Source organism: Ammospiza nelsoni, chromosome 7, assembly GCF_027579445.1.
Source record: "Ammospiza nelsoni isolate bAmmNel1 chromosome 7, bAmmNel1.pri, whole genome shotgun sequence".
NCBI classification, from domain to species: domain Eukaryota; kingdom Metazoa; phylum Chordata; class Aves; order Passeriformes; family Passerellidae; genus Ammospiza; species Ammospiza nelsoni.
This window is the reverse complement of record NC_080639.1, coordinates 11,965,258-11,993,116: the sequence shown is the minus strand read 5'-3', so window position 1 is coordinate 11,993,116 and position 27,859 is coordinate 11,965,258. Positions and strand designations below refer to the sequence as shown.

General features: G+C 37.5%; 2 protein-coding genes across 3 annotated transcripts in view; both read left to right on the top strand.

The window, feature by feature from the left end:
- PGAP1 (post-GPI attachment to proteins inositol deacylase 1) overlaps positions 1–21,616 on the top strand; it is a 34,589-nt gene extending 12,973 nt beyond the window's left edge. Inside the window, exons 9-27 of one of the 2 annotated variants that reach the window (XM_059475590.1) lie at positions 989–1,044; positions 1,161–1,244; positions 2,588–2,637; positions 4,174–4,225; positions 4,450–4,527; positions 5,453–5,528; positions 5,801–5,874; positions 5,961–6,012; positions 6,702–6,768; positions 7,631–7,739; positions 8,093–8,131; positions 9,195–9,288; positions 9,977–10,067; positions 10,270–10,467; positions 10,694–10,826; positions 11,232–11,282; positions 12,452–12,684; positions 13,025–13,129; positions 13,956–21,616. In XM_059475590.1, the coding sequence (XP_059331573.1) occupies positions 989–1,044; positions 1,161–1,244; positions 2,588–2,637; positions 4,174–4,225; positions 4,450–4,527; positions 5,453–5,528; positions 5,801–5,874; positions 5,961–6,012; positions 6,702–6,768; positions 7,631–7,739; positions 8,093–8,131; positions 9,195–9,288; positions 9,977–10,067; positions 10,270–10,467; positions 10,694–10,826; positions 11,232–11,282; positions 12,452–12,684; positions 13,025–13,129; positions 13,956–14,094 (1,781 nt within the window). In that variant the 3' untranslated portion in view covers positions 14,095–21,616. Of the gene's footprint in view, positions 1–988; positions 1,045–1,160; positions 1,245–2,587; positions 2,638–4,173; positions 4,226–4,449; positions 4,528–5,452; positions 5,529–5,800; positions 5,875–5,960; positions 6,013–6,701; positions 6,769–7,630; positions 7,740–8,092; positions 8,132–9,194; positions 9,289–9,976; positions 10,068–10,269; positions 10,468–10,693; positions 10,827–11,231; positions 11,283–12,412; positions 12,685–13,024; positions 13,130–13,955 lie in introns of both variants that reach the window. The other variant, XM_059475592.1, reaches the window with a different exon arrangement.
- A 2,343-nt stretch (positions 21,617–23,959) lies between these two features.
- Positions 23,960–27,546, top strand: C7H2orf66 (chromosome 7 C2orf66 homolog). The gene is made up of 4 exons (XM_059476434.1): positions 23,960–24,627; positions 25,147–25,289; positions 26,170–26,361; positions 27,315–27,546. The coding sequence occupies exons 2-3, from the start codon at positions 25,167–25,169 to the stop codon at positions 26,341–26,343; spliced, it is 297 nt and encodes a 98-aa protein (XP_059332417.1). The 5' UTR covers positions 23,960–24,627; positions 25,147–25,166; the 3' UTR covers positions 26,344–26,361; positions 27,315–27,546.
- The last annotated feature ends 313 nt before the right edge of the window (positions 27,547–27,859 follow it).

Below are 27,859 nucleotides of genomic sequence, written 5' to 3'. Positions count from 1 at the left end.
CTGAGGCATAGGAAATGGGGGAAGGAGGCTGAGTGAACTGAGGAATTTCACCCTGAAGAAAATGCTGAGGGGGATCATGTTGCTGTTTTCAACTTCCTAATGAAGAATTGGAGAGAAGATGAAGTTAGATTTTTGTCAGAGGTTTACAGTGATAGCACAATTAGAAAGCAGAAGGTTTCTACAATTAGGCAGTAGAAATCGAGTTGTAACAAAAGATGTTCTAATTAGGTATTAGGAAAAAATATTTCACCAGGAAGGTAGTCAAACACTAGGACAGGTGCCCAGAGAGGTTGTGAAACTCATATTTTGGGAGGGTTGCCTTTTTTGGGTCAGTTTTTAGCAATAAGAAAAATTTCTTTTAAATTGAATTTCATGTTTCTGTCTTCCTATTCATGGTGACCTCTTGACATTTAGCTGAATTTCTGTCATGAATTTGTTACTCTCCTTAAATGGAAGAAAGATACAACCTCTTTGCATGACAATTGGCATTGTTTGTAATCTGAGGTCTTCATTATTGCCTTACTCTTTTCCCAGGCATATCTTTAAACTGCTCCTGGTTTTTTCTGTGTTACTTTGCTGATGTTCTTCTGCACAAGTTTCTGTATTAGCTTTCTAAAATGCTGACAGGGACAAAGATTGGGGCTGTTCCTAATGTTGCCTCATCATTAATCACTCACCCTGTAATTACATGAATATAATTTGGTTTATTTGTTTTGTTGCCTTTATTTTGTTTCAAGATCCATGGGGTTTTTATTTTGCCATTAGTATTTATTAACAGGATCCTAGGGCTTTATTGTTTCCTGTGTAACTGATGATAACTGTTGCATGTAATTGTAAGCAGTAGCAATCCTCAGTGTTGATTAAAGCACAAAAGGTTTATATCCATATATAGATAGGAAATAAGACCTTGGTGATCAGTAAAATACCAGGTTTTGGATGAAAGGATAATTGTTCCTGCAGTGCAGCATACTGAAATATTTATTTTTAGGAACTTTCAATTGGATTACAGTCAAAGCCTCAAAATGGACTTACTCAGTTTACAATGTAAGTAATATTTTTCCCCATTGTGTGTTTATATTTTTGTTTGGTTGTTGTGTTGGGGCAGGGGGTTGTGGTTTTTTATTTTAATAATGAGCTTTTGGTTTTGGTTTTTTTTTTAGGATTCTGATGGAAAATATTTCTCATTTCCTCTTGCAAGCCACAGAAAATCATACAGTCATGTTTACTGTGAAAATAGTATGTTGGTGAGAAAATACTTCTTTAATGTCTGGCATTTGTTTATAAAGATGTGATTTTTAATTTCCATTTGCTGCAGTCCTAAGACAATTAATGAGCTGTTGAAATTGCTGACATCCATTTGCAATCACAGCCTAATGCATGTCAGAGGCACTACCTGTTTTAGCATGTCCCACTTAGTATTCAAGATCTGAAACCTTCAGTGCCACCTGAACCTCAGATGTTTTCTTTCCAACTCTCCTGGTTAGCTCTAATTACTGTGTCCTTTGATTTAGTGCAGTTCTGTATCAATGGTTTTGAAGGAAGAAGTTGTTTTTAGTGCTGCTGTGTTTTTGCCATACTTCTAATTTGGGAAAGCTGTTTGTAGGTTTGCTTTCCCATAATAAAATTTAAGTGAGCCTGAAAGGCTGCAGAGATCTTTTACTAAGCAAAGAAAGTGAATGGGAGACAGATGAGCACCATCTCAGTTGTCTCCTATGAAGAGGAAACACCATAATGTGCATTTCTTGTATTTTTAGCTTGAGACACAGATATTCAGCCAAATTTTTTTTCAGTTACTTATACAAGAATGAATTTAATCTCTTGGCAAACTGAAGATGGATAAATACACTTTTCAGAATCACATATTTACATTAGTGGCAAGAAAATTGAGATGCTTTCCTGTTTCATCCTGCCTGTCCCTGTTGCCACTCCTCCCCTCGCAAAGATGGCATTCATACCACCACTGTGAACAGCAGTTGTGTGTGCTTGGTGCTTTTGTAACTTTCTCAGTGGCACCTTCAGTGTTTGCATGTATGTTGTGACCTTAGCTGTGCTTTGACAGGATAACTTTTCCCTTGTTATGGTGTCTGAAACACAGGCCCAGTACAGCTTGAGAGGGGGAGGGAGGTACAAAACAAACAAATGTCTGAGAGCTGCATCATGGTGCTGTTGCTTCAGAACACTTAAATTCTCAAGGGATGGAGCAGTAGAGCATTAAATATCTAAAGTATTCCTCTACTGCTTAAAAGAGTACCTTGAGATGTTCCTTTTAGTTAGAAGAGATTAAACATCGTATGTAAGATGGATATTTTTAAAAGAGAATTTATGAAAGCTTGTTTGCTTAACTTTGTATTTACTCATATAAAGGGTGGCAAATTGAAGTTGTGTAAAATGGTTCCTGGAAACCCCCACCATTCACTCTGAAGCTTCACCTTTCTGTCCTTGCAATTATAATTGCAAGATTGATATCAGTCCTTTAATTATCATCAGTTTTAACCCTTGCATTGTTTGAAGTAATCAGTATTTTGAATATATTTATAAATGCAATCACACCTAGGTAATGGAGTATTTTATGGTATTGACTTTACAGGACACAAGTAGCTGGATTTATGGCTGCATGAACACTAATTCATCAATGTGGTGAGTATGAACAATTCCTGTCCTTTATTCAAATGGGTTTTGTGAGGCTGTGTTTGAATTTAAAGTGTATAAATTATCCTTGGTAGGAAGGGATTGGGAAGTAAAATCATTATTGTAAATAATTCATGCTTTCTATATCACCAGGAAAACAGGAAAGAATAGCTTTTCTTAAAATAGGTGATATTCCTCTTCAGGGAGCTGTGCTTTTGACCTTCATGGCAAGAGCTGGAGAGGGACCTTCCACAAGGGCATGAGGTGGCAGAACAGGGGGTAGTGGCTTTAAACTGGCAGGGCAGGTTTAGGTTGGATATTGGGGAGAAGTTGTTCACTGTGAAGGTGTGAGGCACTGGAGCAGCTCCCCCGTCGAGGCTGTGGATGTCCCACCCCTAGAGATGTTCCAGGCCAGGCTGGATGGGGTCCTGAGTCACCTGGTCTGGTGCAGGGTGTCCCTGTCCATGGCAGAGCTGTTGGAACTAGATGGGTTTTAATGTCCTTTTCAACCCATTCTGTCATTCTGTTTCTTTAGAACCCTGTGACAAAGACATCAAATGTCACACAGAGCCTTCAGAAGAGTGGAGTAAAGCATCTCTTTCTTTCTTATTTTAAATTTGCTACTGTCATATGAAAAGTATTTAGAAGGACGCGTGGTTTAGTGGTTGTATTTTATGACAGTAGTTACAAAATAGATTTAAAACATTGTCTTAGCTTAAACTTGTAAAATAGACTCAAAGTAAATTCATTCTACTCTTCAAATAAGGGAAAGCTTCCAGGCAAAATTGAACAAGCAAAATTTTTATCTGTTCTGGGGTCACTGAGGTGTACAGGCAGTCTTGCCTCCAGCAGATAGTCAAATGCCACAGTTACTTTTTCCTGATCCAAGAAGTTGGCTGTGACTCCTTTGTGGAACCTTTGATCAGCATGAAGTGATGAAGTTACTCGTTCAGGACTGCTACTTAAACCTCATCTAACAATTGTGGGTTGGCTGTGGACTGTCCTGAGGTCATGAACACTGTTTAGAGAAACAGCAGTATTCTGGTAATCAAAAAATCAAAACCTGGTGACCAAATGGATGTGTTGCAGTTCAGTGTGTGAACACATTTTAGAATTGCTACAAACTCTTTAACAGCTAACAACATTTTTTATTTATATTCTCTATTTTAGGTATTTCCATAGGAAAATCTGTGCTTTTGATTTTTAACAGATGCTAATAAAACTGCATAATATTTCAATGCTAGTACAGTTTTAGCTGATGAAAAGTTTTCTCTTTGTGTCTGAGCTGCCTGGCTAATACATGCTGCAGGTTTTCTGTATGAGAGAGTTGGAGCTTTGCTTGGCTTGGTTTTGCACAAATAAGATTTGCACTATCTGAAATTACTGCAGTTTGATAAATTACTGTGGTAGCAGTGCAGCCAAATTTCTTCTCAATTTAAAATGTTAATTCAGAGAGAGAGAGAAGCTGGTTTATTAATCCACTGCCATAATGCTGGGCCTGCATAATGAATATGCTCATCCTTTAATGTGCATGAATTTTTACAGCCTGGAAGCTGCTGATTTATCCTGGAGAGCTGAGTTACTTCCAACCACCAAGGTAAGTGTGGACCTAACTTGTAGGAGGGAGAGGTGTTTCAGGAGGTCGTTGCAAGTCATAGAGGAAGGAGCTGTTCTGTTTGGAGCATTGGGACAGATTGCATTCCACAGGAGAGGGTACAAGAGGTCAACAACTGGGAACTGGCAAGGGGCAAGCTAAGGGGTGTGTTCATTAATGGCTTTGCTACTTCCTTCTTTCTTTTTCTTTCTTCCTTTCTTTTTAAGGTTGTAATGCTGAAACTCCTGGACTATCCTTCTTTGTCCCACATTGTCATTCAGGTGCCACCTGCAGTTGGCAATAAGGTAAAAAAATACCACATTCAGAAATTCCTTGCTTGGTGTATTCATAACTTTCAGGGGCTATGACAGGAGGAAAAGGAAGCATATTTAATATGTGCTGAGTTACTTTGAGAAGCCATAGACCCACAGTGTAGTGTGGTTTGAAAGTAGCTTCTGTAAGCTCAGAAACACTTTGATAAAATACCAAACAATAAGGCATGAACAGCACTTGAAACATGTACAAGGCCATGGCTCTCAAATCAGTTATTAGAGTTCCTGTTGGAGATTCTAATGGTAATCTTCCTTGTTCTTCTTAATCCTCTGACTGTTTTCCTGAATGTTCATACCTTTGAACAGTCACTTCTCTTACCCAGCTTAGCAGAGATTACAGAAAATGGAAGGCAGCACACCTGGGTTCTGGGAAGCATAGGTCAGATAGTTCTGCAAGTTCTTAAGCCACAAATGATGTAGTAGCCTGAGTTGCAGAGTAGCCCGAGTTGTGCAGAGTTTACCAGTTTGACTCTCACAAATGAGATGGATATCTTTGCAGCAAGAGCTCTCAGGATCCCAGTAAGAGGACATTTGGAGGCTTGGTGTGTTACCCATGTGGGTCTGGCAGACCTTTCCAGTTAGTCCTGGAAATGGCAGAGTACTGAATTGGAATTTCCAGTAAGATGGGTCAGAGCTGACATTGCTTTCTGTTACACAAATAGAGTCTCTGAGTCTGTGGTATATTAATCCATGAACCAAGAAGTCATTCACAGCACAAGTGTGATGTTCTTCTTTGAGATAGTTGTGACAGAAGCATCTTGCAGTGAAATTAGCAATGCACAATGTTCAATAAGCAAAGATAGAGGAGACATCACTTGGGAAATGTAATTTGGCAAGTACAAAGGCTTTCTAGTTTTGTGCTTTGGTTTAGATCTGTTTTTAATATCCTCAATTGCAGTATACTTTGGGCTGTGAATTCTTCAAAGAGGATTCCAGAACAGTCCAGCTCCCTGTAACACACATTTTTTCATTTGGTAAGTATAGCATATTGCTTTTGGAAAAAATGGAAAACTAATATAACTAACCTTTGGATAATAAATTTGCCTAAAAATATCAGGTCAGGAGGTTTTTGGGGGTTGTTTTTCACTGAAGCTAACACTGCTTTTGTTAACAACAAAGAAATAAGAAATGTGGGGGTTTAACAGATATGAAAGTATGTAATTCTCCTGGAAAAGAAATAATCTGAATATGTAGTGACTTCTCAGATAATTGTATCTAATAAGTGAAAATATTGTATCCTTTCCAGGGTTTTCTTCAAGCAAAATTCTCTTAAATTCAACTGGATTACTTTACAATGTACAGCTCCAGCACTTCAGCCAGGTAAGAATTCTACTAAAGTTTTTAAGGTAATGTAACCACTGTTTGTCTGGAGAAAAGTGAGTGAATTCTATTTTTTTGTGTTCTAGATATATCAAGCTTTCAAAATTTATATAGACAGTCACTGCCAGTCACTCAAAGGTAAATAGAAGTCTTCTAAAGTACAAATTTATAAAACAAATTGTTGAAAATTTGTAGGAGCTAAAGTGTTCTCATGCAATAGAGTTTAGCAATGCTGCTATGTGTCTGTGTTCAAATGTGTCTGTTGATATCTCTCACTTCCCCCTTTAAGAAGGATGGATCAACAAAAATGAGGAATTAGGATTTTAATGTTTGTTTTTCTTATTTCCCAGCAAAGGGAAGTTGAATTTCCATTTCAGTTTCAAGATTCTGCCTTATATTGAAAGTGTTTTTTTTGAAACAGGATCCTTTAGCAACACATCCTGTTTAAGCTTATGCAGCTCAACATTCACATTTGTAAAAATCCTAGGCAAATGTGCTTTTCTCAAGAAACAAAGTGATGAATTTCATTAGACTGAGGTTTTGTTTCATATTGTAAAGCAGAACTCTTCTCAAAACTGTTCTTCTTTTGAACATTGATGTCTCACTGTCTTTTTCTGTAACAGCCTGAGTTTAACCGTGTCATTTTTGTTTGCTGCTCACTGCTCTGATCTGCATTGCAGTGTCAATGGCAATGTAACTGCAAGCCCAGAGATTCTGTGTAGTGATCTGTGTGCCACCTTTGTTTTACTGGCCCTGGAGTTTTTAGAGACAGTTGCCACATGTTGTTCGTAGTTAAGTTTATATTTTTTAATGCTGTTCCATTTCAGAAAGAAAACCAAGTGTTTATAGACTTCATATCCCCTGGTCATATGAAGACTCAATAACTGTAGCAAAGTAAGGACTTTAACAATTAATGACTTGTTAATATGTTTTTAAAGAATATTTGCATCGTGTTGTGGTAGTATTTCTGATGTGAGACAGTTTCTCCGGTCTTAAGTGTTTGGCTTCTGCATCTTTTCCTCATTTACCTTTCTGCCCTTGTTGACACAGTTGTTTTGACTTTTCCTAGAATAAGGATACCTACTAATTGTTTGCTTAATAGTTCTCACTAATTTTCTTGTAAAAGAAGTCAGATATGCTGGTCTGAAATTCTCAGGATTATCATTGACCTTCTCATGAGTGGAGAACAGTGGCTGCTCTGGATGCTGGCTTCCTCCTGGAAGCCAGGGTTTGGATTACAGCAGCCCTATGTTTGCTTCAGCAGCATAGTCCTGACAAAATCAAATTATACAGCTTGAAATATATTTGTCACTTATGAAGTTGAACACTTGACTTAGTTTTAGATGGTAGGAAAACTGTATTTCTAGTTTATTTTAGAAGTCTTAAGGATACCTCACAATTCCCAGCCCCCTGTGTTTTCCAGCAGCATAATACTTTCAGGAAACTGAATTATATTCCTGAGGATATGTTCTGTCCCTTCCTGGCACTCAGCATACTTGCATGCTCTATGTGTTCCCTAAACTTGTCTGCTTTCCTTAGTGCCAAATCCCAGGATAGCTCAGAGGAGAGGGAACTGAGGATGTTACACAGTTCTTTGTGACAGGATGAACAAGTTCCTTACACCATTTTGCTCACAGCTTGAGGTGACACTTGGTGTGGTAGATCTGATTTATGTGCACTTGTTGAGGACTGAGACACCTTTGGTTTTTCTGTTTGGTCATAAGGACAGCAGTGACCATGTAAGTTGCTGTTTCAGAGTTCCATCTCTTGCTGAGATTTCTGCCAAACTGCACATTGCTCAGCCCCACAGTGACAGCAGCCTTCCAGAGTTAAACATCTACTCTTCCCCAGACTGTCAGTATGAAGTGAGTAAAACAGTTTTATTTTATAGCTAGTTTGCATTGCTGGATAATTTTTGCATAATTCAGTCTTTTAAAACATAGCTAATTAATCTAAATAAATACTAAGCAAATCTAAAGGTGGGCTGTTTGGCCTTTTTCAAATGTAGTGTGTGTTACAAGTATTTTGCAACAGCTGGGTTAGTACTAAAAGTTGGACTCTAAAACTTTAAAGCATTTGCTTTTAATTGTCTATAGTAAGGTGTTGCACATTTTAGTTGCAGGATTGCTGTATTCTAGAACTTAAATTTGCTTCTTAAAAATTGAAGTATTTTGTACTTATGCTTACCACTGTATGAAACAATATGTTTTTTTTCAAGGTAATTCTGAAGACATCACTTCTACAGGTTCTTGGGCAAGTAAGAAAACCTAATACTAAATTGGTTTTTCTATGTCAGTAGCATCTATAAAAATTTTTGCTTCCTCCCTTCCTGACTATGGCACTTCAGGTTCCTTCTCAATGCCAAGAGGAGCACTATTCAGTGATCATTTTGCAGCCTTTTCCCTTGGCAAGGATCCCTCCTGGATGAATGTCAGGCCCTGGTCCTTAGAGGAGCAGAAAAGCTCTCTAGCTCTAAAGAGCTGCTGTAAATGTGCAGTATGTGGCTTTGTGGTGAGCTCAATATCTGTAGGTCATTTTAACTTTCTAGCCTGATGAGTCAGTGGTGTTAGAACTTTAAAATACATTTAGCATCAATTAAGTTGGGGGAAAAAGTCTAAGTAGGTCCATATGTTCCTTTTCAACCAATCTTCTTTGGTTATCAATGAAGAATACATTTCGACATGGGGATCAGTAAAAATAGACTGGCCATCTGCAGTTCTCTGCTGCTAAAGAGTGATTAATTTGCAAGCACCTAAGTGTAGTGCTGGAATAAAACTGGCAAGGTTCTCTACATGAACTTATGCATTCAGAGCAAGGATTTTTCATTTTGTTGTTATTTTACAACATTTATAGAGTTTATAGGCTATTGGTTATTAATCATTACTTGAGAGAGTGGAAGCCAATTAATACATGCATATAATTGCTTCCAAAAGTTCCTTGCCTAAAAGCATATATAACTATATGCAGATTTTGCTTGAAAAGTGGCCTTTACATTGTTTTAAATTTACTTTACTGAAATGTAATGCTTGATTTTTTTTATACTTGTCTTGACTGGGGAAAAAAACCCAGTTTTTTCTAATTTGATCATTTATCCAAACCTGTTTCATTAACTGCTTATGAGAGATTCTAATATTTCCCACCTATAACATTAATTGTTATTAGAGAATATCAAATATGCATTTAAATGAGAAGCTGGATCTTTTAAGAAAGATTTTCTAATCTCATTATCATTCTGGCTTCATGATAATATTTGTGTATGTGTTTTTAAAATATATTTTTATAAATAGAAATGAAGTTATCCCTTTATCCTTGTCTTTCAGATAGTAAGGTTCCATGCTGGTGCTTTTCCAGTCTATATTGTTTCTAATATTCTTCTTACTTATGGAGGACAACTGAGCACATTGAGATCAACAGGTAGCTTTCTAAAAATCTGCATATTTTTCTCTGTCACAAGTATATTTAGGGAAATTGTTTATTGAATTTACTGATGAAAGACTAGCTGAATGTCAATTTTTTAAGCTAAATAGCATTCAACTTACAGAAATATTTGGGTCCATGCTCTTCTTTTTAATTTTTTTCTTGACTGGTAGTTCTTCAAGGCTGTGTTGTAGCAAAATATTTCTTTATTATTTTAATTTGCAGTTCCTCTCTGAAATATCGGTGTCGCACAGTAGTTTAGAACTATCAGAAATCTACCTAAAATACATGTAAAAGTTAGAAATACATTTGTTAATGTTCAGAAAACACTATTTCTTGGAGGAAGATGAGATTTGCATTACAGCTTTGGTATGCTGTCATGTCTTCAGCCAAAATGCATTTTTATTAAAATTCAGGAGGTGTTTGTTACAAGCTCCACAGTGTCTCTAGAAGCTCATGTGCCATATTACCTTAACATGGGTACCACATTATTACCTTAATGTGGGTGACCCAGTGGAGAAAGGGCTTGGTGGCAAAGTATGCAGCCTTGCAGTACTCTGACAAGGCATGGTTATCTTGTTTTCAAGTCAACTCTCATTGTGAAAATTTATATTTTGTTATGGATGATGTTTGTTGAAGTTCATGACGTGGCAGTAACTAAGATGCTCTCTGTTCTTGATCCTAGGCCAGTGTTCAGACTTCTCCCTCCAACTAGTTAGGACAGCAAAGCCCTACAAAGTAGAACCTCTTATAAGCATTGTTGTGTTTCTGCAGGGGTGAGTTTGCATCATTTATTTGTTTCAAACAGAAGTTTCAGTAAAACTGTTGCTAGGGAGGACTGTTATTTTATCTGTAGTCACTGTAAACACCTGACTGTTATTTTGCTTGAAAGACTGTAATAGAAGGAATAGTTGATAGATATCTAACTGTCAGAGCAATTGGAAGTGATAAATAATACTGCTTTCATGTTTTTGGCAGGTTTAACTGGTTTAGAGAGATATGGGAGTCACTGTCACTGCCAGAGGTGGATGCTGCTGTACTGAGTAGTCAGGATGCATGGTTCCCCCTTGTGTCCCTGATTCTATTTCTTTTTGGGACAGGCATTGCCTACTGGAGTGGAGTATTTTTCTCTACATCTCTGAGACTCTTCTCTTCATTATGGTTATCTCTGATTAGGTAAAACAACTTGATGCTATATAATTATGCTCTTCTAGATGACTTTGACCCTGACAATTATTTTTTTGTTTGTTTACTTTGGTGTGAATGCTTGGGCAAGATTGAATTCTGGGCAGATTGAATTTATACATGATTTTATACATCTGGGTTTGAAAACAAGCATAAATTGATGTCTGAGAAGAAGTACAACAGGAGTTTTGTTTCTGGCTTGTTTTTTTTTTTTTAGACCTCCTGAACTTCAGAAAGATAAGTTGATTACACCCAGCAGACTCTGTGGGATGATATCTCTTGCTTTGGTTAGCTGGACCACTTGTGGTGCATTTGCTGTGCTCATTATTTATCTCCAATACTTGTTCAAGGTACTGAAAGGCTAAACATTTTGTATATGTAACTGAATTGAAAATTTTAGGTGCTTTGAATTAACCCCAGGTTAAAAGCAGAAATCCAGATTACCCTTTTTCATACATAAAGAAATGTTATTATTCTCATACTTGAAACAGATATTTCTAATTTATCACTGTCATAATCCTATAATCTGTAGAATTTTTTTCTTCTTTTGTTAATGCTTCTTACAAAGAAATGCGTGATCTGACATGCCCACTACAACAATGCAGAAAATTGAAAATTTTAACTTCTAGCTGGCAATACTATAAGAACAAAGACTAGTAGCTCCCTTGAAGAGTAAGGAGTCCTCAATTTCTTTTCCTGTACTACAACTTTTGTGTGAAGAATCCTTACTAAACAAGCAACTGCTTGTCTTCCAGGTTGTAAAACTGCATGTAACTGTAAGAGCAGAGCAAAACATGCACAACAGGGTGAGTCTGTTTCCTGCTTCTGTTCCAAACTCTGGCCAAAAATTGTCTGGCAAACTTCTGCCTTGGTGCCCTTAGATTGTGCTGCAGTGACTGGGTAGGTGCAGTTCACTTGCTGCATGTGTGGTGTGAAAGAACAGGCAGGCCATGAGCAGCCTGCTCCATCACACATGACTGCTGTTTGAAGTTTCTGCCATGTGAAATTCTCATCTAAGAAGAAAACTCTGTCTCTGAATACACACAGATTAACAGGATTTGTCTAAATTTTGGTATTTGATTATGCATGGGTTATCTTTAAAAAAAAATAAATTCTAGGTAATAATGTATACTGCAGGTAAAACTGCTTTTTCTAGAGAGGCATTGTGTGGAGTTCAAGGTATTTTAGTCCAGAGATGACAAAAAAGATGTGTTAGATGAATATGGACTGCGACTGATGTAAACAGGGAGCTGCTAAAAACACAGTGAAGAAGTGTTGGGCTCCAAGTCCATGTGAACTTTATTTTCTGGATTACTTTAAAGTATAGGATCAAAGATGTAAGCAGGTGTGGATAACAGCATATGATAAGTACCTGCTCTTTTTTTCAAACATAGAACAAAGTCTGACACAAAAAGTTGTTGAAAGTTTCCTTTGGGTTTCTTTGAGTGGGTTTTTCATGTGTTTAGTTGAAAATCCTCTCCTTTCATCTCTATATAATATTTTGTTTCATTTGTGGGGATTGCTGTCACTGGAAGTTAGTATCTGCCAACTCATTCATTTATCTTTGCTTTTTATTCCTACAGGTAATATTTTAGTCCCAGTTGCATTACTTCCTATATCTTTCCTGTGAATGATCATCTGTGATTTTTCACCCCCATGCTTTATTGCTCCTTTTATTTTGTTCTTCCCCCTTCCAGGAACTGCTTTTCATTTCATTGGTGTCAGGGCATTTACAGTCTCCATTCTTTTCTTCCATAGACATATAAACTATTAGTGTATGAGAAATTTCTGGTTAAATTTAGATACTTTAAAATTGGACTTTACTTTTGGTGGCTTTTTGAGGCACAAATTGCAGATTTTCTTCCTAAATCACAGCTGGCGTGATACTGTTAGGATATTTTTTCCTTCCTCTTTCCCCAGCATGGGTTCTTACAAGCCTGTGCACATCTTTGTGACTTCTGTCTTTCATTTCCAGGATTCAGGCCACTCAAAAGAAACTTCAGAAACTTCACAGAACTCCAGTACACACACAGTCAAAGCCCAGGGTTCAGTGGACAGCATTCCAGAAGCAACACAGTCTCCCTCCAACAGTGAAACATCTGCTGAAGCTGCTAACAGTCTTAAGATGCACACTACAGTCCTTAATTTATTCACGTGGATTGTGCTGCTCAACTTGCCATCTTTAATTTATTGGTTAAAAAACCTCAGGTAAGTTCTTAAATGAACACAGAGGTGGAAGAAAGTTACAGGAACTTTTGAAGATAATAAAAATTATAAATGTTTGGTTCTTTACATTATTAGTTACCTTACAGTTGTAAAGAGTACTGTTAATTATTATTGTTTTCTCTGTCCTGTCTGGTTTGTATTGTGGTGCAAATAGGTGTTAAGTGAATCAGTGACATGTTGAACAAAGTAATGTTTCAGAAAGGGTTTAAAATCAGGCTGGGATGCCATATTGATTTCATGTATATTTTTTGTCATCAGTACATGGATATTATTTGGCAGCCTAGTTTAGAAGTTATGTACTTTTTAAACCATTTCTTTGCAGGTACAATGTTAGGCTTGATCCTGATCCCTGTAGAACCACAGCTATTATGCTTGTATGCATCTTAGAAATCCTCATGAATTCAAGTACTTCTGAAGTGAAATCAAGGTACTGTAGCCCAATCTCTAGTTTTGCTTTCCTGCTTCTTTGTGAATTACCATTTGTGTGGTAAAACTTAATTTATGTTGTAATTGTTCAGCCTCTGTAGAGATTCATGAACTCATATGGTTAAGTCTAAAAGATGAACTAAAATGTGTGTGAAGTACCTCTAGTTCAGCTAAGAGGAAAAAATCCCCTGTATTTGCCACATGGAAATAAATGAAGAATGTGCTGTCTAAGCAATTGGCTGCATAATAACTTCTTGAAATGTGACTTTTTAACTCACAATTCATTGAATCCTTTCAAGTGTCACAGAATCCAAATATGTTGAGCAATTATTGTCAGACAGTTACAAGGAAAAGGGAATTCTACAGGATTATAGTTATGTTCCTGTAGCTCCCCTTATGGGAGTAGAAATAGAATGTGTTCTCTACTGGATTAAGAAGTTCTGGGAATTTGGTTTTGCTGACAGAATATTTCTTGTTGAGATATGAAATTAGTTAATGTCTCATGAATGACAATCAATAATACCAAATGTCATTTATCCTCTTGACCAGTACCTATTATCTCAAGTGATCTAAACCATTAAGTCTTCTTATGTTACAGAGAACAAATTTCTTAATTATTATAGTTTTAATGACATTAACCTTTTTGAATAATATCTCTTGCTTATGCATCAATTTTTCTGGCACATTAGACCTAGTTGTTCAGTTTTAAAGATTAACAAAGCCTTGAAATAGAAATTATTTTGCAAAGGAAAATTATATATGGCATTTGCATACTTTCTGCATATGTGGCTACAAAATTATAATCTTTTTCCTTTCTATTGTTACAGTAAACTCTTGAAGATTGCAGCCAAAGTTCCACTCCCTTTGTCTGTTGCAATGCTGGCCTTTGGACGAATGCATTTATACAGAGTCCCACACTTTGTAACCTTTTCTCTTCTTCTACACGTGCTGTGCTGTTTTGTGTAATGTTCATTCTATATAGGACAATGCACCCCAGAAACTTAACTCTGGAGATGGGAAAAATTGCAACACAGAAATGCCTAAATTAATATGATCAGTAGTTTACATTTTGTGGGAAAGAGGACAGAACTGTGAATACTTTACAGAAAATTTATGGTTTTATTCATGTTGCTTAGAAAACCTTTCCTGGTGTTTATTTCATGTCTCTGAAAATGGAGTGATTTAACTGTGTATAAGCACATGACTCATATCAGTGCAACATCTCAATACTCTGCCTTGTAGACACTTTGGTATTTCACTGTACTGCTTTGTGGAAACACCTTTTTTACTCACTGTGCCATGCAGTGTCTGTGTTCTGAACTTGCATCTCTTGCAGGTCTAAAGTATGCTGGTTAAAACTCAATACATTTCAAGCACACTGTGACTATAACAAAAACCACACAGCCAAGTATACTTTGAATGATTTTATGTTACATTCAAAAGCTGCCACATTTGTGTCTAGACAAACTAGAATGTACTGCTTATATAGAACTGTTATTTCTATCAAATCATTTGTTCAATCAGTGTGAGTTGAACATTTGTGAGATTATTGCAAGTCTTACACATTTTACTTTTTGTGAGAGTGAGAAGACAACAGTATTCTATGTAGCTTTCTATTCAGGAAGGATACCAGCAGATTCATAAACAATTTGCTGTAATGTTGTTTTAAAACATTGTCAGTTTTCTCTGGAATTTTGAAATTAATCCTTGGACTTTGTCCATGTGTGGAAGCTAGCAAACATTGAGATATGCTGTGAGTTACCAGTGCAGTTGCTGCTCTATTTCTAAGTAGACAAGGCAGGCTTTATTCCTGTTGTAAACAGAGAACCAACCATCTCCTAATAAATGCCAATACATAAAATGAATATGGAATAGTTGCAAATTCCTGTCCTGCCATACAGTGCTACCTTCTGCATGTGGGCAAACTCAGTAATAGTGGGAAATACTGACCATAATTATCAGCTCTGTATAAATTTTATCTTAGTGCCTAGATGCTACAGTGACTGCCATTTGTAATAAAGCCTACAATAGCTATGTGTAAGGAATTCTGTCCCCTGGGCATGTGTTTTGCCAACAGAAGAAATCTCAGCAGTCCTTAGGTTTAAATGATGTATTGATTCTGTGTACAGATGAGCTTACTACTTGCTTCTGTGTTAGCTGTCTCTGCTGTGTCTGAGATACCTGTTACCTTCATCTGGAAACACTAGACCAGCTCAATCATCACATAGGAATACCAAGAGGAAATCTACTGCTCACAGTCAATCAAGAATACTCTTGATCCAGTAGTACAGCCAGCCTGCCTAAGTGCCTCAGTTATTTCTAATGTGTTGTTAGGGTCAATTCCTTTGAGCAGCTGGCTGGAAAGACTCAGTTCACACAGTGACTTTCCAAAATGAAGGACAAATGTGAAGAAAGCCACGTGTGTTTTGTTTGCTTATATCCATGTCAGCAGTTCAAGTTATTAATAAGTCATTACAAGTGCTGTAACTGAGTAAGGGTATTGTAGTTAGCCAAACCCCTGTCACTGTTATCAGTAATCTATGTGCTGGTATTCTAGTCTTAACCTTTTCAAAAAGAAGGTTAGATTATATATAGTGTTTGTAAATCAGAAAAGTTATTTGAATAGATTATATCTTGATATTTTCTAATCAAATGTATGCTACAGTATATGTATATAAGATAATTTGTGTGACTTAATATACTTGTAGCTAAATGCACCCGTTGGTTTAACTAGGAATTGCTGTTCAGACATAGAAGAACAGAGTTGTTGTACTTGCAAATGGCTGTGAATGAAAGATGGTGGCAGAACTGCACAGGGCTGGCAAAGGGCTGTGAAATGTGCAGGGTCTGATTTCTGTGGAAGATCGTTTTCCTCGACTTTCATAGTCCCTTTGGCTTAGTACTCTCTTTTACTTCTGATTTTGTTTTGCCACCTTAGCAGGCTCTTTCTGCATGAATCCATTTGTTGGAACTGTTGGAAGTGAAACAGACTTGATATTTGGTATCTTTGATAGCTTTCAAAATATGCCATGAAGTGAAACCTACTGAATTACAGCAGCATAGGATAACACTTTTTTTTTTCATTTAATGATTTTTTTTTAGCTGGAGTTCTATTGATGATTGTTAGAACTCTTCATAAAGTGAGTTCTGGTATCTTGTGTATTTTCCTGCCTGATTTTCAAGTTGGAGGTAGGAATAGGTATAATCCTGAGTCTTAGATCCCAGATGAAAAGAGTTTTTCACATCTCACTCAACACTCCCTTTTCTCAGAGATGGTTTACCTTTACTGGGGAAAGGAGGGGAAGTTTTACTCCTATTTTGAATTGAAATGCCTTGTGTGCCATTTAATAGATTTAAACTGTTGGCAGGGATGTGTGTCTGGATTGTGCAGTGATCGTGGACTGGACAACTTCAGCTGTTTGGCGGATTAGGAGTTAATCCCAATTAGATTTGCCATACAATCAATGGATGGTAATAGGATTAGAACAAGTCTTCGAATTCATCCTATTCTGAGAGAGGATGAATTATCCTACTTGTCATTCTGCAAAGGACTAGATTTTGTAACAGTCTGAGGTTATTTTTTAGGTAAAATACAATGATTGTTGTTACTTTTGGACAAGAAGGTAAAGTAGGTAAATCTGTAGTTCTGCCACTGTTCAATTATTATTTCAGCAGAAACATAGGATAGTCCAATATATATATATACACTGTTAATTGCTTATATAAGGAGATGTAAATATTACTGAAATATTCTTAATTATGAGTGGGCTGCATTTATAAAACAGCTTTTGGCAAATACATTATAATGTCTCTTACTACCTTTAATTACATTAAAATTCCACTTTATTTTTCTTCACATTTTAGATTATCTAGACCATGTGGGAGGAGACCAGGACACATACTGTAAGGGTTTAGACCTCAGGATGCATTCAAAATAAAAACTATTTATGTGGATCTAATATGATTTTTTTATAAGCTCTTAGAGACAGAATGAGGAAACAGGGTAAGACCTTAAAATATTAAATGCCACTAACTTTTGGTACAGCAGAGTCTTTCTTTGACAGGGAGGAATTTAATGAGAAGCTTTGGTGATAGCTTCATACCCTGAAATTGCTCTGGAAGACTATAATCTTTTCTGCTTGATGTCATCAGACATGTTCCTCACAATCTCATCATGCTGCAGTGACACATGTATCTAACACTTCATAGAAAGTCTCTGTGTCTGATAAGGAAAAACTCACATCTTCACTGGAATTAGCAAATGCACCTTGGAACTGAGCGAATTAATGTTGTCCAAAGCCAATCATCTTAGCTGTGATTTAAAAGTTGCAGTGGGTCACATTTTAGCATCCTGTTGAAAGAGGATTGGTTTGGGGGTTTTGGTGGGAGGTTTCTCTGTATGTTTTATTTCCAAGAAACCTGCAGTAAATGGAATTTAAGTTAGTATTATATCTGACATTTAGAGTTCTGCCCTGATTTTGGTTTTTTCATGTAGCAAATCCTTAGTATTAATTTGCTATGTTTCAAAACAAATAGATGAATAATGGCAGAACTGTGAACAGTGCAGTAAGAATACATTGTAGAAGGCACAGAGACTGCTGGTATGTCTAAGTGAATTTTTCATCTATAACCTAATTGGACTAACTTTAAAGTCAGTGATTAACAAAATAAAATGCATTGACATTTAACCTCAAAAGCATTGCATATGTCAGTGTTTGATACTTCTCATTTTCCATGTGTTTGCCAGTAACAAGTGATGAACTCACTTGGTGTTCTGAAGTCTGATAAATCTGATCCATCTGACAGCACAGAATAAAGTCTGTTATGTAGTCATTAATAAATGTAAACATTTGAGAAACTTTCATTTGAATCAAGTTTTTTCAATACAGGGTTGAGTGTGTTTAGACTTTTGTTATATTTATAGATAAAACCAGCCATTTACTGACCTTTAACACTCTGAGCTATGAAAATGTTTTTGGAAGTGGTTGTAGAGTCTGTACAGAATTGTGCTGCTGTTCTAAGTCACTAAGCTACTAGAAAATTGTTAGTTGTAAAGTAGACTGAATTCTTGATGCTTATTTTCCATTTAATGTTTTAATGGTGAATGTTTCTCACTTAATTTACAGCTTTGACATGTTGCATTTTTGTTTCTGGGAGATAATCAGTGTAGCTTTTGTAAGCACTTAGCACTGTAAAATATAAAATTCTCACCACTGTTCCTTTAGAGGAGACATTTGTCACCAAAGCTACATACTGCTGTTGTATAGCCTCCAGGAAATGTGTGACAATGAAGGACAATTCAAAACTAGTCCTTTTTTTTTTAAGCACAATTTTTACCTTTTTTTTAGAGCCAGAACTTTGAACTAGAATATTAGAATCCATAAAGTCTTAAAAATTTTGAGAACCTTTTGCAAAGACTATACTTCCTGATGTATATTTTTATTTATGGGTGAATGTGTTCAAAGCTTTTAATCAGCTCATCTGTCCTCAAACTCAAGTAAAAAGTATACACTTTGTCTTATTAATAGACACTGCTGCTTTTAAAAATGAACTTTAAGCATTTAGAGAGAAAATTCCATAGCTCTTACTTAAGCAAATCTGCCCAGCCCTCAATTTTTCATGTGTCTAAGCACATAACTGCCTCAAATATGTGCTTTTTGCCTTGTAGGCTGAAAACCTGAACTGTGATATTTTGAATTTATTTGCTTAAGATGTAAGGTTTCTTTCTGCATTTTTAAATGCAGACAGATTTTGCTATTCATGCTGTCATAAAGAAATCCTGTCAGCATTGTCTCTCTACAGTTATTGGCAGCTTGTGCTCTGATTCTGTGGGAATGTGTGGTGTCAGAGCTGAGTTTGTCTCTAAAAACCAGAAGTGTGAACATGGTAATATTTGTTATTTGTGGCCCAGCATTGTGGGTCCTCCATCCCCTTGCAGCTCTCTCTGGTTTGCAGTGTCCCTGGCCTGTAGTGCCCAGCAGGAGTTCCCAGAGCAGTGGAACTGGGACTGACCTGGCAGAAGTGCAGCAGCTGTGTCCTGCAGACTCCTCCTGTTTGTTAAAATATCAACCAAGACTGTTTTCCCCCTCCAACTTCAATAATTCCAGGGTATATCTAAGTATCAAATGTGCAAGTGTGCTGATGTTTATTTTTGCAAAAGGTTAAGTGCACTGTTTTAGGATCAATTCAGGTTTCAGTATTTTCCACCCACTTCAGTCTGGGTTTGGAAACAGGATTTGAGGCTGCAGCACCTGGAATGCTTTACAGAAGTCTACAGGTAGTAGACAGGACACATGATTAGAGTGCCAGACCAAAACTGAAATGTGAAATTCCTCACTGTGACTTTAAACTTGTAGCTTTCTAGAGAGAGAGAATATATATATATATATATACTGTGCCTTAAACCAGTAAATGAATACACTCTAACTGTAGCCTGTCGACTTCCATAGCCTTATGTTGGATTTTTGGAGTTGACCAAAAATATTTGTGTGGATCATACTGAAACTTGATTTGGGGAAAATGCTTAAAAAAATTATTTTGACCCCATTTTACTCTTAGAGAAATGAAGATTTATGACAAGTGCAGCATATTTTTTGTTTGGAATCACACCAACCAAAAATCAGAAAGCTTTAGCTGACCTGAATTTTTCAAGCCTTTCTGTTGTGACCAGAAGAAAACTAAGGAAGGAAAAACTAGTTGCAGATATCTGTCTCAGCTTTGAAGTCTGTGTGTCAAATTATTTTAAAACATTTTGATATTTGGTCCTCAAAAAAAAATCAATTTTAGTTTAAGCAAAATACTGTATTTAAGCATTAAATAGCAAAATCCTCACCATTGTGGGAAGAAAACTAGACAGGGGCAGGGTTGATTGTTTGTGTTAAGGCTCCAGAAGTTTTGAATACTAAATTTTACTTTTTATGAAAAATATTCACATATAAATCCCTGAAAGTTCAGATGTAGATTCCCTTTTTTGGAGAAAAAAATTACACTTTTTTTATCCTAACTCATTAAAGAAAACTAGAAGTACTTAAGATCTTAAAATCTTGTTTTAATATAGTAGAAGGATTTCTTACGTGTATTTTTTAATACAAAGAGCTCAGGAAAAGCCACTGCTGGCTTTTCTTATTTGTCTCTAGAGGATTCTGTGTGTGTTTTGAACAAATTGTGATTTCCCCCCCTCCCATATAGCACTGAACCCTGGAAAGTGATGCCATCTCAGAGGTTATTGTAGTACTGGGGTTGTTTAGACATGCACACAAACAACTGCCTGCCAGCTGCTCACAGAGCAATACACAGCAAAGTTAGAAAACATTTCCTTTCACTGAGCTCCTGCTTCAGTCTGGGTGCCACAGTGCTGCTGCTGTTGAGCATGGAACACACCATCTTTGTGTCTTCCCTGCTGCTTGAACTCATTCCAGTCACCTGACTTCTTATTTTGTGGTGATGTTTCAGCACTCCTGGCCATTGGTGATTTCCTAGCCACTGGAATATTCGAGTATTGAAACCATTGAGAAGGTAGAACTACCTTTAAGGCCTTTACGTATGATGGTGACTCGAGAGAAACTGTGTAACTTGATTCCCCACTGACCTTTCAATTGTTTTTTCAAGCACAAAGTCAGAAGCATGTTGGCCAAAATACCTGGTTTGGGTGATTAGTGGGGAGGGAAGGATTTGTTGGTTGTAAAAGGACTTAAAACTTCGGAGAAAATGTGTGATTTTGGGGAAAAACTTATCACTTCTCAAAGCAATCTGTCTTAGAAGTTTTTAACTCTTCCTCTGTGTTCAGTTGTTATGTAGCTACCACAAATCTGATGTTGTACATGAACTCACTCTTAATATTTACAGGTTTTTAGAGAATGTTGACAGGGTCTTATCTATAAATGTTTGAAGAATGCTATAGCAAATTACTGTGCTTATAAAAATGTTTATAACTAAGTTCTTACAGATCATGTCATATATCATAAACTTCAGCAAAGTCCCTGTCTTGTGAGATGCTGAGAAAACCTTGGAGAAGAGGTATTTTCAGATGATGATGTAATTGCTGAAAGATGGAATCTCATAATCTTTAAAAACTGCATTTAGACACTTTTTTGTTGAGGGCAGCTTGATTAGGAGCTGCTCTGGGATGTTCCTGTTTTGTTTGGTGGTTTCCCTGGCTGCAGTGTGTACTTCAATTTGGTTTTTGTCTTTTTTTTTACCTACGCGTGCATGACTTCAAGTATATTGTATAGCAAATGCCCTGCTAAAGAAACACTTCTGTATATTTTTGTATGGTATTCCAACGTGCTTGCATTGGTACAAATGGTTGTAAATCCCAAGAAGTGCCACTTGCCAGTGCTGCTGTGTGTTACCTGTATGCTGATGAGTGTTGTGAGCAGTGTCTGCCTTTAGTCCTGCCTCAGGTACTCGTGTGGAGCAGTTTGGTGCTTTTCCTTCTGACTTGTAATCCTTGGGATTCTAAGCAGAAAATAAAAGTAGTAAACAAAAAGCCTTGTGGTTGGAGCAGTGCTTTAACAGTGCTTCTTTCACACCTCAAGTACAGTGCAGTAAAGATAGTTGGATAGACAGGGTGAAGCTTGGCTCAGTGTCTTAACCCCAACACCTCAGGATTCATGGCTGGGAAATGCAATAAAGTTCAAAGTGTTTGCTGAATAATACAGTTCATCTAGAGCATCATATGTATAAAACTTGTTCTCAGCTAAACTAGTATATTTTAAACTTGTACATGAAGCCCCAAAGCAGATAGCCTCCAAGAAATAATGAGTTAAAACATAGAATGTGAGGCATTTGAAGAAGGCATAGTATTAGGAAACACATAGAGTAATTAATCAGCTAAAGCATGAAACACAATGACAGGAAGGAGATAGGGATAGGGGGAACTGATGGGCTAAGCATGTTCAGAGCCAACAATGTCAAACTGACCCTAAGAACTTTGCCAAGCCATAGAGACCAAGCCAAGTACACCGGGAATTGACCAAATTAGGGAAGAGGTTCAAAAGTTTAAAGAGGAAGAGTCATCGGAGAGACCCTGTCTATGATGAAGGCAACAGGAACGACCACCCGAAAATTTCCCAAAAGAGATGTCTCCACCTACGCTCCGCCCACGCTCCGCCTACACCACGCCCCATATGAATATGCATGATTATGTATCTGATCTGATGTAATCCTATACCCAAAATTGTATATAAGGCTTGCTTTTGCTATGTGAACTCGGAAATCCACTTTGTGATTTCCCCGACGCGTCGCAATAAAATACCTCCTGCTTATTAGACTTAAGCTGAGTCTCTTAGGCAGTTATTCTCGCCTTTTGGGGCAAAATTCGGCATCATACATTTCAGAGGTGAATTGTACAAATTTAAAATATACTGTGTGGAACTGAGCAACCAATGCTATCAGCATTTTCATCTTCACAGCAATTTAATTCAAACATACATGAACATTACTTCCTGTGCCAGAAATGTTATATAATTAGTATAGACACTTTGAAAATGTTTGATTTATTGAAGATGTTTATCAAGAAAACCTGGTGCTTAAATTTGGGTGCATTAAAAAGGCAGCCCCCTGACATCTGGCTTTGACAGAATTTATTAAACTCAGCTACTGTCCTCAAAAATGAGGTTACAATTTAATTCAGTCAGTGTAAGTATACTAATAGTATTTTAATATGAATGTGCTCTGCTTATATTTGACTTTCCCTGAAGGAAAGAATTGAAATTACTAAAAAAAGACCAACCCACACATTAAAATGAGCTATAGGTCTAAACAGACTTTTTAGCTCCTACAGTTTCTCAGAGCTTTAGCTCAGGAAGCCACAATACAAGTGTGTAGAGATTTTTTTTTCAGACAGCTCACAGAAAATATATGCTAATTGAATCTCTTGCATATCTGCATGCTTCATCAGTCACCCACATTTGCCTGAGTTCCTTCAGTAACAAAGCCTGTTTCATATTTGCAGATGACTTCAGTATGTTTTATTAACTGAATACACTGCATATCCCCAGTTCTTTGTAGAGAAATCAATGGAATAAATTAATTGAGGGGGAGAAAAGAGGTAGAAGAAAACTGCCAGCTCTTCTGGCTTTTTTCCCCCCCTCCTCTTTCCAAAGATAAGGAACTAAAGTCTAAAACCAAACTGTAAATCTTGCCTTTTCCCCTTCCTGACATTTTCTCTACAGAAGCATATTTCTATTTCTAGCTGAAATAAGCATCTACCTAGAATATCAACAAAGACAGTTCCTTTATGCTGGGACCTGCCTTTTTTGTGTTTTTTCTGGTGCTACTGCTCTGTTCTTGATGAGTCCACTATCTGGAAGCTGAGTGTAATGAAACATAATTGATGTGGCTTAATGGATTCTCTTTTTTGTGTGTATGATTTTTTTAAAACTTCAAATATGCAGAATAATAAACAAGCTGGATAAGTTGTCTTGAATTTTTACATATTACTGTAGTCACAAAAATAAGCTGCTGAATTAGCAGAAGGGAGTAGAACAGAAACAAGTGCTAACTGTGGAGTTATCAAGTGTCCTCCCCTTGGCCAGTGCATATCCTGGGGACATCTGGGTTTCTTCGTCATCTTTGGGAATGGAAGAGTTGGTGCTTGGGATCAGCTTGAAAATAACACTGCTAGGATTTTGTTTACTGTAGTGCTAATGATGTTTGGGTGTCCAAAACTTCACCCTCCTGGAAGGGTGGTGGCAGGTTTTTATTTTGCTTTCAAAATTTAAACCAAAGAAAAATATAAAGCTTCCAGTCAGACACAAACATCTACACTCTGGAGTAAGGTGATGGTCAAATTTTTTTAATTTTAACATGTCTATTTAGGGATATATGTGATGCTAAATCATGTATCATCTATATAGTGGAGAGAAGAGTGCAGTGAAATAAAAAATGTGAGCAGCTTTGATATGAAGAATGCTGTGCACTAAGGCCAAGGTAAATTAGCAGAGTCCCCCTTGCAGCCTTTGTCTTAGTTTCTAGTGTGACAGGAGGATATTAACTGCTGATAAAATCAGGGTAGGAAAGCAATGCTTCCATTAAAATGTTATGATTTTGGATATTGAAGCAGACCTTACTTTTCCCTCTCTTTTTCCAGCATCAAGAGAGTGATCCATATCTCATTTACTTGAAAACCATTAGTCACCATTCTAGAGAGACAGCTAATTACTTCTAACTAAAAATAATATTTTGATAAAGCTGTGCCATTTCTCCTGGGAATTGTTTTAAACTTCCTGCATGCCTACTACCAATTTCTGCAATACAGCTTGGGAGGAATTAGTGCTGCACTGTTCAATAGCAACAGGTCTGAAGAGTACCAAGGATGAAATTCTCAAAGGTCTTTATGTCATGGTTGGAAATGGAATCATTACTGTATTTTTGAGCTCCTGCTAACGTCATTGACACCCACCTACAGTCTACTAGAAATATAAGTGCAGAGATCAGGTTGTTCACTGATTACGAGGAGACCAACCAAGAAGGGGCAAGCCAAAGCCAAATTCCCTGGTAAGCTCTATTTTAAAGAATGTGAGAGGGAGAATTCCTTTTCTCCCCCTGAGTCAAGTTGTGAAAAGGATCTCTAGTATGTTAGACCAGGCTGTATTAAATACCATTGCACTTGTTATTCTATGTAGTAAAATGTAATGCAGTTTTATTAAACTGAGCTCTCTGGATCCTGAGTCACATTTTTGCATTCTCCTTGGAGCATACAGAGCTCTGGTGCTGTATTAGCCACTGAAAATGGCTTTATGTAATTAATGTAAACTTACAAATGTAATATTTTGTGTTGAGTGTTCTGCTGGTCCCTCAGAAGAGAGTCCAGTGTCTAGAAATAGCTTTGGTATGGGAAACACTTGTTTAGAACAATTTGTTCTCCCGAGGACCTTAGTACTATGAAAACAAAGAGTTGCTAGCACATGGGTGTAATCTGCAGTGGGCAGACTTTGCTTGGATTCCCATGCTTTGTGTGTTGCCAGTGACAGCTCTGTAGGATGTAAGGAGTTCGTGTGTTTGCCCTTCTTACAGGCAGTCTGTTCATCTCCAGCATGTGGAAAGGGCTGCTCCTGGGTCTGTGTGTAGTATTGGCTGTGAGAGGACTGGCAAAGGGGGCTCCTTTCCAACCAGAAGATAAATGGAAGCCTCTTGATAACCCCAGAAACAGAGACCTGGTAAGGAAATGTTTCAAGAAAGAGAGCTGAAGTTCTGTGTGTTTTTTTGTTTTCCATGAAGAGACTCCTTATTGTCTAAATTTAAAGGCAAGAGGGGGCCATTAGATGTAATGTTAGGAGCTGTGCACTTTGTATGGTCAATAACCATTGCTCAGTCAAGATGTACCCCTTAACTGAAGAGACATTCTCAGAGCACAGTAGTGCTCAAAATGTGCTTATATCTCCATCCAGCAGCTTTCATTTTTAAAAAATTATTTTGATTATACAGCCACTTGTTTTGTGAAACAGAAGAGGAATGATTACTGTGTTTCTTTCAGATGTGTGCTCTGATTGCATGTTGTTTCATCTCATGGAAGTACAAATAAGTTTGCATCTGACAGCTATGAAAATACCACTCAGAGAACATTTGCACAATCTTAAAGAGTTTGTGAAGGAAAAGAATCGGTTTCCTGTAATATTTCCTCAGTGTTTTAAGAAGCTTTAATTTCTCCTTGGAAGTGATTGCTGGGGAACAGTTCAAATCAATTGCCCATTGTTGCTCTCTCCTACTGAAATGTTTCCAGAGGTGTCCTGTTTGCTGTCAGCAGGGGCTTGGCTGTGCCTGTTTTCCAAGGGTGCAGTTATCTCTCAGCCCCCATGGGTCAGTGGGGAGCATAAATGAGCAGGACACAGTTGCTGCTCTTCTGACTTCTCACAAAATGCACAAGCCATGGATGGAGTGGGCATGTGTCAATTAGGTTGCCTACATGTATCAGGTTATGATCAGAACTGAGGATTTCATCCCACAGAGGAATAAACATTCCATCTAATCTGTGTCAGGAGAAATAATTAATCTCCGTGGGCCATGCTCTGTTTATTCTCACGTCCACAATCTGCTCAGTTTTTCAGAACACTCCAGGCTTACTTCTCGGGCAGAGGTCTGGATCTCAGGAAGTTCCCAGCCACTTTCACTGTGAACAATGAAGGATCAAGGCTCTACTCAGATCCTATTGCTTCTGCATTTGCCGATTATGAAGAAAAGAAAAAATCCTTTCAGAACTATTTCAAAGGCTGAAAGATTCTGCTGATGAAGGTAAAAGAGGGTGCCTTGTTACGTGCAACCAAGATTCTGACTGAAATATAAAAGCAACTTCTTTCTCAGAAGGAATTAAAAATGTAGTACCTTGACCCTTGCCTGAAGTGGGGTTTACAATTCTTGAGGCAGAGATTGATGAGATCATTGCTACTTAGATAAAATAACACAGGGTCCTTGTGCAGACCTCTATAGACCCTGATTTTTTGTTTTCTCTTTTTTCTCCCCTCCTTCATATGGAGGAGAATTCTGAAAATTTACAGATAATAGGGGATGCAGGTTTTATGAAAAGAGTAAGATTACAAATTGAGATTAATGGTTTCGTGTGATACATCTATATTAGGAAAATTAATTTAGCATAAGTTCTTGCACTAAAAGCATACATTCTCCTTTGCATTCACAATGAACATTGTTTTCTTCTGGTTTACAAATTGCTGAGAATTTCAGTAATATTTAAATCAAAGCATTTGGGTGATTTACTCAGTATCTTGAAGTGCTTAATTTGTAATCAATATTCAGCTTAGGATTTCCAGCTCTGTCCTGTTCTTGGCCTGCTTAACACCTTGTCTGTTTATAATCAAAATCAAAGCTTTTTTCTTATTATCATGAACCATAATAAAGACTGCACTCAAATTTTAATGCTGAATTCTCTTTTTGCTGATTTATGAAAAACAGAGGCACCAAAGAAGGTGTATTTTGTGCATTTAAAAAAAAAAAGGGACTTCAGAAGGGATGCTGTACTATAAATCACAGAAGCAGTGAGAAAATGACTGGTGGAAGTTTTGTCCTGCATAATTCAGGATGATTGTGGTAGTTCTTTTCAGTGTTCAGAACTGTTTTGTGGGAACAGAGGCTTAGCCAGTGGTTTTTTTGTCTTGGTTTGGATCACACATTGGTTGCATATGGATATTTTTGTATTAGTCTCACGTATTTGTATTTTTTTGTCTTTTTAGGCATTAATTTCAGAGGTCCATGCCAAGTGGAAACCTTCACAGCAAAATTTTACTGCTTTGACTTTTTAACTGTTACCCGACAATGCCAAAGTTTCTTCACTGTCCCCATTTCTGCCAATGGAATCTGGTGTCCTGCTGCAATGAGCATTATTCTGTCTGTTGACAAATGTGTGCTACTGCAGTCTGTGAGCAGAATTGTGCTTAAGTGTGAATAAACGGGGAGTGCATTTAACCACTGCCGAGTGTCTTTGTTCAAAGCTGGGAAATAAACCTTCCCCTTCAGTTTATTAGCACATGTCCCAAGGTGTTCTGTGATAGATCCCCTGTGGGTACAGCCCCGTCCTTGGTGGCCCCCAGGCTGCTTGTGCCTCACCCGGCCCCGCACGCCCTTTTCCGACCCTGCCGTGCTCAGAACTGCCCCCTCACCCTGAGTACGGAGTTAAAGCCCCTCAGGCCGAGGCGCCCGAGGCAGCAGAAGCCGCCGAGCCCCGGGCCCAGCGCTCGGTGCCCGCCCTCCGCTCCCGCCCTGCCCTCCGCTCCCGCCC